Below are 12,925 nucleotides of genomic sequence, written 5' to 3'. Positions count from 1 at the left end.
GGAACCCCAGCCATGGGGTGCAGTTCTCGCCCTCACCCCATTCCCGCTTCTCCCGAAGTTCACTCCCACTATCCTTGGTAGCTATGGTGATGTGTGTGTTTATATGGGATTATCCAATTGTGAAACATTAATAAAAATGAATCTGCCAAATAAGTGATTCTATATATTTTTATTGATTAAGGCAGTAGCCTAAACTAGCCTGTTAACGTTAGCTAGCTACTACTAGTGGATATAATTTTAGCTAAAAGTAATCTATAGAGATTTGAAACAATTTGCTACCACGTCTAAGAGACACAAACTATCAGGAAGCTAATATTTTTTTTAAACAATGAGAAAAGAGGCACAATCTCTGGACCAAAGAAATTCGCTGGTGAAATGTATCAGTGTGCAACAATGTCCATCAGCCGGTGTGGAGAATGACAAGCCTACGAGAACAGGCTATTCATACGACGAGCCCCCATTCACTGATTCTAGCAGGGAAGAGGGCGAACTTTAGGAGTCCGAGCCATGCACTTCCACCGATGATTACAGCTCTCTGGCTGGACAAGAACAGGTGGTCGCACCAGGCGTAGCCACACCTCCAAACAATGCTGGCGAAGACCCTCTTTACATTTTTAGTCATTTAGCAGACGCTCTTATCCAGACTTATCTTGCACCCAGACCCAGATTCGTCGCTCCCTGTCCCCGATGGCAGTTGTGGTTCTGCTGCTAAATCCGAGGGTAGCCTAGTGGTTAGAGCGTTGGGCTAGTAACCGAATGGTTGCAAGTTCAAATCCCCGAGCTGACGGGGTACAAATCTATCGTTCTGCCCCTGAACAAGGCAGTTAACCCACTGTTCCTAAGCCGTCATTGAAAATAAGAATTTGTTCTTAACATGGACACTACATGGTGTAAAAAGCATTCCATAGGGGTGCTGGCCCATGTGGACTCCAATGCTTCCCACAGTTGTGTCAGGTCAGCTGGATGTCCTTTGGGTGGTGGAACATTGTTGATACACATGAAAAACTGGTGAGCATAAAAAAAAAAACAGCAGCTTTGCAGTTCTTGACACAAACCGGTGCGCCTGGCACTTGCTACCATAACACGTTCAAATGCACTTAAATCTTTTGTCTTGCCCATTCACCCTCTGAATGGCACACATACACATTCCATGTCTCAATGGTCTCATGAGTTGAGAACCCTTCTCTAACCTGCCTTCTCCCTTTCATCTACACCAAGGATGGGCCCGCGGACCAATTTGTAGCCGACTGACCAACTCAATCTGGGTCTCAACTTACTGTTAAGAGTTAGAATAATAGAAAACACAAGGTGCAATTTAAAATGTGGTTGTGCATCAGTCACTCACTCAATTAGCCCATGTCAGCAAAGAAATGTTTGATTGGTAGGTTAGTCTAGCGGCCAGCAGGGATGGGCCACTCTGTAGCAGGGATGGGCCACTCCAGTCCTCTGGAGCCTGATTGGTGTCATAATTTTGCCCCAGCTAACACACCTGACTCCAACAATCAACTAATCATGATCTTCTGTTTAGAATGCAATTAGTTTAATCAGCTGTGTTAGATAAGGATGGGGAAAAGTGTGAGACCACTCTGGCCCCCGAGGACAAGAGTTGCCCATCACTGATCTGTAGTAAGCTCAACACATGGTGCATTGGCCAATTCATTGACAACGTCGGCTTTAGCTTGCTTAGATAGAGCGGGTCCTACCCGTTTGCTGAAATGGGTGCGAGAGGGCCAGGTTCGCAGTGGCTCAAGCACTTTCGTGGGGTGCTGAATCCCCATATTCTCAACAACCGAGAAAGGGAGCATATCCACGGCTATAAACATACATATCTCTCTTGTTATTTCTTTGGGCCGGTCAGAATCAGTTGCAAAGGGCTGCATGAATGCAGAGGGGAGCAGTGGCGGTTCTAGACCATTTCAACTGGGGGGGCCAAGCTGGGGCCAGATGTACTGTTAGACGGGCCAGTTACATTAGACGTTATTGTTGTCATATCGTTTTCTTCACTGCATTGCAGGCATTAGCAGGCAAAAGACCATGTTCATAATCATTAGTGTTCCGCGTTGCCACTGTCTAATAACAGATGTAAAAAACAGAACGATAGAAAAAATGAGTTATGTAAAAATTATGTCATACTCCACATTTAGGGGGGCCACAAGGTGGTCCAAAATTGTTGTCAGTCAAAAGGTTGATTGTTGGAGTCAAAAAAAACTATCCAGATTATATCAAGCTTTCTATAACAATGCTTAACTCGGTGATGCCTTATGGTAGAAATAAGTTCTAAAATTCCCGCGAAAGACGTGACTCCGCTGCATACGGGGATATATTGATTCCTCACTATGACAATCTGAAGCTAAACTGCAGCCTATAATATTCGAGGAGATTGTCTCGCCTAGGGAGGCAGAACGTCCAGGACCGGCCCTGAAGGGTAGGGTTGGACAGGTCATCCATCTCTTTGGAATTTTATTTTGATTTCACCTTTATTTAACCAGGTAGGCCAGTTGAGAACAAGTTCTCATTTACAACTGCGACCTGGCCAAGATAAAGCAAAGCAGTGTGACAAAAACAACAACACAGAGTTACACATAAACAAACATACAGTCAATAACACTATAGAAAAGTGTAACGCCCTGGCCATAGAGAGGGTTTTTTTGTTCGGAGCTGCCAGAGTGGCCCGCCTGTTCGGAGCTGCCAGAGTGGCCCGCCTGTCCGGAGCTGCCAGAGTGGCCCGCCTGTTCGGATCTGCCATCGCCGCCCGCCAGCCGGGCGCAGCCAGGGTTGTCCGCCAGCCGGGCGCAGCCAGGGTCGTCCGCCAGCCGGGCGCAGCCAGGGTCATCCGCCAGTCGGGCGCAGCAAGGGTGGGGCAGAGGCCACGTCCCGCACCTGAGCTGCCGCCGTAAGAAGGCCCACCCGGACCCTTCCCTTCAGTGTCAGGTTTTGCGGCCGGAGTCCGCACCTTGGGGGGGGGGTTACTGTAACACCCTGGCCATAGAGAGGGTTTTTTTGTTCTTTATTTTGGTTAGGCCAGGGTGTTACATTGGGTGGGTGTTCTATGTTCCTTTTTCTATGTTTTTGTATTTCTTTGTTTTGGGCCATGTGTGGCTCCCAATCAGGCACAGCTGAAGCTTGTTTTTGCTGATTGGGAGTCACACATAAGGAGCATGTTTTTCCTTTGGGTTTTGTGGGTAATTGTTTCTGTTAGTGTTTGCACCTGACAGGACTGTTTGGCTGTCAGTTATTTTGTTTTGTATAGTGTTCTCTCTGCTATTAAATATTCTATGATGAACACTAACTCCGCTGCACCTTGGTCTTCTTCCGACGACAGCCGTTACAAAAAGAAAAATAGAAAAATCTATGTACAATTGGTGCAAATGTAGAAGAGTAGGGATGTAGGCAATAAATAGGCCATAGAAGCGAAATAATTACAATTTAGAATTAATACTGGAGTGAAAGATGTTCAGATGAAGATGTGCAAGTAGAGATTTAGTTTTTATTTTATATTTATTTAACCAGGTAGGCTAGTTGAGAACAAGTTCTCATTTACAACTGCGACCTGGCCAAGATGAAGCAAAGCAGTGCGACACAAACAACAACAGAGTTACACAAGGAATAAACAAACATACAGTCAATAATACAACAGTGTGTGCAAATGAGGTAGGATAAGAGGGGTGAGGCAATAAATAGGCCATAGTGGCAAAATTATTACAGTATGGCAAATTAAACACTGGGGTGATAGACGTGCAGAAGATGAGTGTGCAAGTAGAGGTACTAGGGTGCAAAGGAGCAAAATAAATAACAATAAGGGGATGAGGTAGTTGGGTGTGCTATTTACAGATTGGCTGTGTACAGGTAAAGTGATCGGTAAGCTGCTCTGACAGCTGATGCTTAAAGTTAGAGAGGGCGATATAGGGAGAGGGAGATAGAAAGGCAGATAGGTTGGTCATGTTAATCGTTCTTCTTCTCCTCCTCTGCTTTTTCAGTTATGGCGGCGACCTCCCCTGTGGCTGTGACCTTATTATAGGGAACTAGGGGTGAAATGTTCACTAAAACACATGGTTCGGTACGTGTTGTGGTTTTGGGGTCACAGTTCGGTTTTGGTACAGCGGGAAAATGAAATGCCAAAAGTTACTGTAGCAACATTTTTGGCCATTTAAGAAAATACAAAGTGTTGGTATTCCTGATTCCATGTATGATCATGAGTCATATAATGGCTGATGAGAGCTCACATCAGGAGTACCAACAATTACTCAACAACACTAAAATAAAGTGCATTATGTGTATCAATACGCCGAAGCCTCCCACCATTAGCTCCGACAAATTGAAAACCCTAGTCATTGGCGACTCCATTACCCGCAGTATTAGACTTAAAACGAATCATCCAGCGATCATACACTGTTTACCAGGGGGCAGGGCTACCGACGTTAAGGCTAATCTAAAGACGGTGCTGGCTAAAGCTAAAACTGGCCAGTGTAGAGAGTATAGAGATATTGTTATCCACGTCGGCACCAACGATGTTAGGATGAAACAGTCAGAGGACACCAAGCGCAACATAACTTCAGCGTGTAAATCAGCTAGAAAGATGTGTCGGCATTGATTAATTGTCTCTAGCCCCCTCCCAGTTAGGGGGAGTGATGAGCTCTACAGCAGTCTCACAACTCAATCGCTGGTTGAAAACTGTTTTCTGCCCCTCCCAAAAGATAGAATTTGTAGATAATTGGCCCTCTTTCTGGGACTCACCCAGACCTACTCCATCCCTGCCATTATTGAAAGAGATTGTGATACCTCACATCTCAAAATAGGCTACTTAATGTTAGATCCCTCACTTCAAAGGCAGTTATAGTCAATGAACTGTTAGGATTGAACTGGCTATTTGTTTGCATAGCCTATATAATATAACGGAGAAGCTATTCTACAATATTAAGTATATAAACTATGAATAAGTCAACTGCTGAAGACAAGAACTACACCCGGCAACAGGAAGTGCGTCACGAGGCTAGGACCAGCCTGCACGCCAACGATAGGATGAGTAAGTTTAAACATGCTCATCCTCCCTCTGACAGGCCAGCAGTGAGCCGGAACTATCTCTGTCAGAGTATTTAAGGATGAACAAAGGATATGTCGTTCTCTTCTCTGTCTGCCCTGCGTGGTGTTACAGTGAGACCGTATATACGAACATCATATTTTCCATTTGTACTATCATTCTATTTACTTAAAGATTAATTAAATAATCATTGCAAAACTAAGTTGCATGGTTTGTTTGTATCCTAATACCAGATTCGATTGACGCAACCCGACAGAACTAATCACTGATCATAATCTTGATGTGATTGGCCTGACTGAAACATGGCTTAAGCCTGATTCATTTACTGTGTTAAATGAGGCCTCACCCCCTGGTTACACTAGTGACCATATCCCCCGCGCATCCCACAAAGGCGGAGGTGTTGCTAACATTTACGATAGCAAATTTCAATTTACAAAAAAAAAAGATGTTTTTGTCTTTTGAGCTTCTAGTCATGAAATCTATGCAGCCTACTCAATCACTTTTTATAGCTACTGTTTACAGGCCTCCTGGGCCATATGCAGCGTTCCTCACTGAGTTCCCTGAATTCCTATCGGACCTTGTAGTCATCACAGATAATATTCAAATTTTTGGTGACTTTAATATTCACATGGAAAAGTCCACAGACCCACTCCAAAAGGCTTTCGGAGCCATCATCGACTCAGTGGGATTTGGCAAACATGTCTCCGGACCTACTCACTGCCACAGTCATACTCTGGACCTAGTTTTGTCCCATGGAATAAATGTTGTGGATCTTAATGTTTTTCCTCATAATCCTGGACTATCGGACTACCATTTTATTACGTTTGCAATCGCAACAAATAATCTGCTCAGACCCCAACCAAGGAGCATTAAAAGTCGTGCTATAAATTCTCAGACAACCCAAAGATTCCTTTATGCCCTTCCAGACTCCCTCTGCCTGCCCAAGGACGTCAGAGGACAAAAATCAGTTAACCACCTAACTGAGGAACTCAATTTAACCTTGCGCAATACCCTAGATGCAGTTGCACCCCTAAAAACTAAAAACATTTGTCATAAGAAACTATCTCCCTGGTATACAGAAAATAAACGAGCTCTGAAGCAAGCTTCCAGAAAATTGGAACGGAAATGGCGCCACACCAAACTGGAAGTCTTCCGACTGGCTTGGAAAGACAGTACCGTGCAGTATCGAAGAGCCCTCACTGCTGCTCGATCATCCTATTTTTCCAATATAATTGAGGAAAATAAGAACAATCCGAAATTTCTTTTTGATACTGTCGCAAAGCTAACTAAAAAGCAGCATTCCCCAAGAGAGGATGGCTTTCAGTTCAGCAATAATGAATTCATGAACTTCTTTGAGGAAAAGATCATGATCATTAGAAAGCAAATTACGGACTCCTCTTTAAATCTGCATATTCCTCCAAAGCTCCGTTGTCCTGATTCTGCACAACTCTGCCAGGACCTAGGATCAAGGGAGACACTAAAGTGTTTTAGTACTATATCTCTTGACACAATGATGAAAATAATCATGGCCTCTAAACCTTCAAGCTGCATACTGGACCCTATCCCAACTAAACTACTGAAAGAGCTTCTTTCTGTGCTTGGCCCTCCTATGTTGAACATAATAAACGTCTCTCTATCCACCGGATGTGTACCAAGCTCACTAAAAGTGGCAGTAATAAAGCCTCTCTTGAAAAAGCCAAATCTTGACCCAGAAATTATTTAAAAAACTATCGGCCTATATCGAATCTTCCATTCCTCTCAAAAATGTTCGAAAAGCTGTTGCGCAGCAACTCACTGCCTTCCTGAAGACAAACAATGTATACGAAACGCTTCAGTCTGGTTTTAGACCCCATCATAGCACTGAGACTGCACTTGTGAAGGTGGTTAATGACGTCAGACCGAGGCTCTGCATCTGTCCTCGTGCTCCTAGATCTTAGTGCTGCTTTTGATACCATCGATCACCACAATCTTTTGGAGAGATTGGAAACCCAAATTGGTCTACATGGACAAGTTCTGACCTGGTTTAGATCTTATCTGTCGGAAAGATATCAGTTTGTCTCTGTGAATGGTTTGTCAAATCAACTGTAAATGTCGGTGTTCCTCAAGGTTCCGTTTTAGGACCACTATTGTTTTCACTATATATTTTACCTCTTGAGGATGTCATTTGAAAACATAATGTTAAATTTCACTGCTATGTGGATGACACACAGCTGTACATTTCAATGAAACATGGGGAAGCCCCAAAATTGCCCTCGCTAGAAGCCTGTGTCTCAGACATAAGGAAGTGGATGGCTGCAAACTTTTTACTTTTAAACTCGGACAAAACAGAGATGCTTGTTCTAGGTCCCAAGAAACAAAGAGATCTTCTGTTGAATCTGACAATTAATCTGGATGGTTGTACAGTCGTCTCAAATAAAACTGTGAAGGACCTCGGCGTTACTCTGGACCCTGATCTCTCTTTTGAAGAACATATCAAGACTGTTTCAAGGACAGCTTTTTTCCATCTACGTAACTTTGCAAAAATCTGAAACTTTCTGTCCAAAAATGACGCAGAAAAATTAATCCATGCCTTTGTTACTTCTAGGTTGGACTACTGCAATGCTCTACTTTCCGGCTACCCGGATAAAGCACTAAATAAACTTCAGTTAGTGCTAAATACGGCTTCTAGAATCCTGACTAGAACCAAAAAAATTGATCATATTACTCCAGTGCTAGCCTCCCTACACTGGCTTCCTGTTAAGGCAAGGGCTGATTTCAAGGTTTTACTGCTAACCTACAAAGCATTACATGGGCTTGCTCCTACCTATCTTTCCGATTTGGTCCTGCCGTACATACCTACACGTACGCTACGGTCACAAGACGCGGGCCTCCTAATTGTCCCTAGAATTTCTAAGCAAACAGCTGGAGGTAGGGCTTTCTCCTATAGAGCTCAATTTTTATGGAATAGTCTGCCTACCCATGTGAGAGACGCAGACTCAGTCTCAACCTTTAAGTCTTTACTGAAGACACATCTCTTCAGTAGGTCCTATGATTAAGTGTAGTCTAGCCCAGGGGTGTGAAGGTGAACGGAGAGGCTGGAGCAACGAACCGCCCTTGCTGTCTCTGCCTGGCCGGTTCCCCTCTCTCCACTGGGATTCTCTGCCTCTACCCCTATTACAGGGGCTGAGTCACTGGCTTACTGGTGTTCTTCCATGCCGTCCCTGGGAGGGGTGCTTCACTTGAGTGGGTTGAGTCACTGACGTGGTCTTCCTGTCTGGGTTGGCGCCCCCCCTTGGGTTGTGCCGTGGCGGAGATCTTTGTGGGCTATACTCGGCCTTGTCTCGGGATGGTAGGTTGGTGGTTGGAGATATCCCTCCAGTGGTGTGGGGGCTGTGCTTTGGCAAAGTGGGTGGGGTTATATCCTACCTGTTTGGCCCTGTTCGGGGGTTTCATCGGATGGGGCCACAGTTTCTCTTGACCCCTCCTGTCTCAGACTCCAGTATTTATGCTGCAGTAGTTTATGTGTCGGGGGGCTAGTGTCAGTCTGTCACATCTGGAGTATTTCTCTTGTCTTTTCCGGTGTCCTGTGTGAATTTAAATATGCTCTCTCTAATTCTCTCTTTCTCTTTCTTTCTCTCTCTCTCTCGGAGGACCTGAGCCCTAGGACCATGCCTCAGGACTACCTGGCTTGATGACTCCTTGCTGTCCCCAGTCCACCTGGCCGTGCTCCTGCTCCAGTTCCAACTGTTCTGCCTGCGGCTATGGAACCCTGACCTGTTCACCGGACGTGCTACCTGTCCCAGACCTGCTGTCCCAGACCTGCTGGAACCCTGACCTGTTCACCGGACGTGCTACCTGTCCCAGACCTGCTGTTTTCAACTCTCTAGAGACAGCAGGAGCGGTAGAGATACTCTCAAAGATCGGCTATGAAAAAGCCAACTGACACTTACTCTTGTGTTACTGACTTGTTGCACCCTCGACAACTACTATGATTATTATTATTTGACTATGCTGGTCATTTATGAACATTTTAACATCTTGGCCATGTGCTGTTATAATCTCCACCCAGCACAGCCAGAAGAGGACTGGCCACCCCTCATAGCCTGGTTCCTCTCTAGGTTTCTTCCTAGGTTTTGGCCTTTCTAGGGAGTTTTTCCTAGCCACCGTGCTTCTACACCTGCATTGCTTGCTGTTTGGGGTTTTAGGCTGGGTTTCTGTACAGCACTTTGAGATATCAGCTGATGTAAGAAGGGCTATATAAATACATTTGATTTGATTTGATGTAAACATGGCTCAGACAATGTACATTACGGACACCTTCCTAATATTCAGTTGACACCCCATGTGTCAATTGTCTCAAGGCTTGAGAATCCTTAAGCTGTCCTTTTCATCTACACCAGGGATGAGGCGGCAGAACATTTTGTAGGCCGGTGGACCAACTCAGCCTGGGTCTCAACTTACTGTTGAGAGTTAGAATAATAGAAAACACAGCTGCAATTAAAACATGTGGTTGTGTGTCACTCACTCAATTAGTTCATGTCAGCACAAAAAATATTAGATTGTTTAGTTAGTCTTGTGGCCAGCTATCTAAACTTGTAGTAAGCATGTTGTGAATAACCGACCAGGGTGGGGCACATTGATCATGAGGGATCATATTAAAAACTGCAAACATTTGCCTCCACCCTATGGCAAAATATGTAGAATTGCAGGAAATGCAGGGGTTAAAGTAAAATTCCCTTCTGCCTGGTAAGGGACCTCCTATATGTGCACGCGGCCACCAAATTGTTTTATGGGCATAAACATAGATCATTTGAGCTTATTTCTTCATCTTCCAAAAAATAAGTGTTAAGCCTAACTGTTTGACAGACACAATTAACATATGCAGAGATGTTGGTCAAATACTCCAATACTGTCGCATGCACTGATTAAATAACTCGGTGTCTGGGAAGGGCTTGGTGTGTTTCACTAAAACCAAGGCTCCAATTGACTGAGGGTATCACATACCGTTTGTTAAAGAAAAGGGCATAAAGGATCTCTATTGTTTGCTTTATGTTTTGAAGTAAATACAAAAAACTATCCAGATTATATCAAGCGTTCTATAACAATGCTTAACTCGGTGATGCCTTATGGTAGAAACAAGTTCTAAAATTCCCGCGAAAGACGTGACTCCGATGCATACGGGGATATATTGATTCCTCACTATGACAATCTGAAGCTAAACTGCAGCCTATAATATTCGAGGAGATTGTCTCGCCTAGGGAGGCAGAACGTCCAGGACCGGCCCTGAAGGGTAGGGTTGGACAGGTCATCCATCTCTTTGGAATGTTATTTTATTTCACCTTTATTTAACCAGGTAGGCCAGTTGAGAACAAGTTCTCATTTACAACTGCGACCTGGCCAAGATGAAGCAAAGCAGTGCGACACAAACAACAACAGAGTTACACAAGGAATAAACAAACATACAGTCAATAATACAACAGTGTGTGCAAATGAGGTAGGATAAGAGGGGTGAGGCAATAAATAGGCCATAGTGGCAAAATTATTACAGTATGGCAAATTAAACACTGGGGTGATAGACGTGCAGAAGATGAGTGTGCAAGTAGAGGTACTAGGGTGCAAAGGAGCAAAATAAATAACAATAAGGGGATGAGGTAGTTGGGTGTGCTATTTACAGATTGGCTGTGTACAGGTAAAGTGATCGGTAAGCTGCTCTGACAGCTGATGCTTAAAGTTAGAGAGGGCGATATAGGGAGAGGGAGATAGAAAGGCGGATAGGTTGGTCATGTTAATCGTTCTTCTTCTCCTCCTCTGCTTTTTCAGTTATGGCGGCGACCTCCCCTGTGGCTGTGACCTTATTATAGGGAACTAGGGGTGAAATGTTCACTAAAACACATGGTTCGGTACGTGTTGTGGTTTTGGGGTCACAGTTCGGTTTTGGTACAGCGGGGAAAATGAAATGCCAAAAGTTACTGTAACATTTTTGTCCATTTAAGAAAATACAAAGTGTTGGTATTCCTGAATCCATATATGATCATGAGTCATATAATGGCTGATGAGAGCACACATCAGGAGTACCAACAATTACTCAACAACACTAAAATAAAGTGCAATATGCGTGTGAAATCAATATGTAAACATGGCTCAGACATTGTACATTACGGACACCTTCCTAATATTCAGTTGACACCCCATGTGTCTATTGTCTCGAGGCTTGAGAATCCTTAAGCTGTCCTTTTCATCTACACCAGGGATGAGGCGGCAGAACATTTTGTAGGCCGGTGGACCAACTCAGCCTGGGTCTCAACTTACTGTTAAGAGTTAGAATAATAGAAAACACAGCTGCAATTAAAACATGTGGTTGTGTGTCACTCACTCAATTAGTTCATGTCAGCACAAAAAATATTAGATTGTTTAGTTAGTCTTGTGGCCAGCTATCTAAACTTGTAGTAAGCATGTTTTGAATTACCGACCAGGGTGGGGCACATTGATCATGAGGGATTATATTAAAAACTGCAAGCATTTGCCCCCACCCTATGGCAAAATATGTAGAATTGCAGGAAATGTACTTTAACAATATATTTTTTCTCTTCGCTGTCACAAGGAGGGCTGCTAAAATGCTATTTGGTAAACGCATCATACCAGCTGTATTTTGAAAGTTATATCTTTAACTTGATTGCTGACATGCAAACATTTTGGGACTATATCAACAATGGACTAATAAAACGAATAACAAGAGATAGTTTTTGGGTGTCATTTTCTCTGTAGGTGTGGAGATCCATCTGTATCAGGGATGAGCAACTCCAGTCCTCTGGGGCCTGATTGGTGTCATACTTTTGCCCCAGCTAACACACCTGACTCCAACAATCAACTAATCATGATCTTCTGTTTAGAATGCAATTAGTTTAATCAGCTGTGTTAGATAAGGATGGTGTGACATCACTCTAGACCCCGAGGACTGGAGTTGCCCATCACTGATCTGTAGTAAGCGCAACACATGGTGCATTGGCCAATTCATTGACAACGTCGGCTTTAGCTTGCTTAGATAGAGCGGGTCCTACCCGTTTGCTGAAATGGGTGTGAGAGAGGCCAGTTTCGTAGTGGCTCAAGCACTTTCGTGAGGTGCTGAATCCCCATATTCTCAACAACCGAGAAAGGGAGCATATCCACGGCTATAAACATACCTCTTTCTCTTGTTATTTCTTTGGCCCGGCCAGAATCAGCTGCATGAATGCAGAGGGGAGACCAAGTTGTGTTGATGTTTTTTGTTTCTTTCTTATTCCGGTGTAAATATGTCAACATGGCAGCTGCATAGGTTATTCTCCTTGAGTAGTGGAGACACACTCCTTCTGTCCATTGTCGTTGTAATCTATTGGGAAGCCAAAATGTTCCCAAACTGGAGATTTAAAGACTGTTGCAGTGCGTTCTGTGTGGTGCATACGTTGGATTTATCGGATTTGTGCGTCAAACTGTATGTGTAGAAGGCTTGACGGAAATGGTATCAGAAGGTGAATGTTGAACTTTTGTTGCACACGTATCCAGACGACGCTGTAGGTTTCTCTCCCTCGAAAAACAGACGGAAAGAATTCTATTATAAAAGGGTTTTATTTACCACAGTGTGTAAAGACTGATAGCCCTTCAATATAATGTGAGATTATGAAACATGGAGTCCTTTCTTTGTTGACGTGAAGAAGAAAGAGTCCAGTGACGATAATGGACGGGAAAAGTTTTAAGACCCGAGCATTTCAATTTATTCGTTTTATGAAATGTACGAGTTTATTTGGGCAATTGAATGTATTCGTTTAGGCTTGGCCTATTTAGTAGGCTATTTTTCAGCATAAAGCCATACTTGTCAGCATTAAGCTGAGTGATGCCATCATTTGGTGCTTTGGATCAAAATAAATAATTACC

At 43.8% G+C, this 12,925-nt stretch overlaps 1 protein-coding gene across 1 annotated transcript in view; it reads right to left on the bottom strand.

Annotated features, from left to right (window-relative positions):
• Nucleotides 1–10,784: 10,784 nt before the first annotated feature.
• LOC115205931 (cleft lip and palate transmembrane protein 1 homolog) overlaps nucleotides 10,785–12,925 on the bottom strand; it is a 35,708-nt gene continuing 33,567 nt past the window's right edge. The window contains exon 16 of the mRNA XM_029772374.1: nucleotides 10,785–10,850. Within this exon, the coding sequence (XP_029628234.1) occupies nucleotides 10,803–10,850 (48 nt within the window). The 3' untranslated portion in view covers nucleotides 10,785–10,802. The remainder of the gene's footprint in view (nucleotides 10,851–12,925) is intronic.

The sequence above is a fragment of the Salmo trutta genome, chromosome 13, assembly GCF_901001165.1.
Source record: "Salmo trutta chromosome 13, fSalTru1.1, whole genome shotgun sequence".
Classification (NCBI taxonomy): Eukaryota; Metazoa; Chordata; class Actinopteri; order Salmoniformes; family Salmonidae; genus Salmo; species Salmo trutta.
The sequence above is the reverse complement of the archived record's forward strand: the minus strand, read 5'-3'. Positions and strand labels throughout refer to the sequence as shown.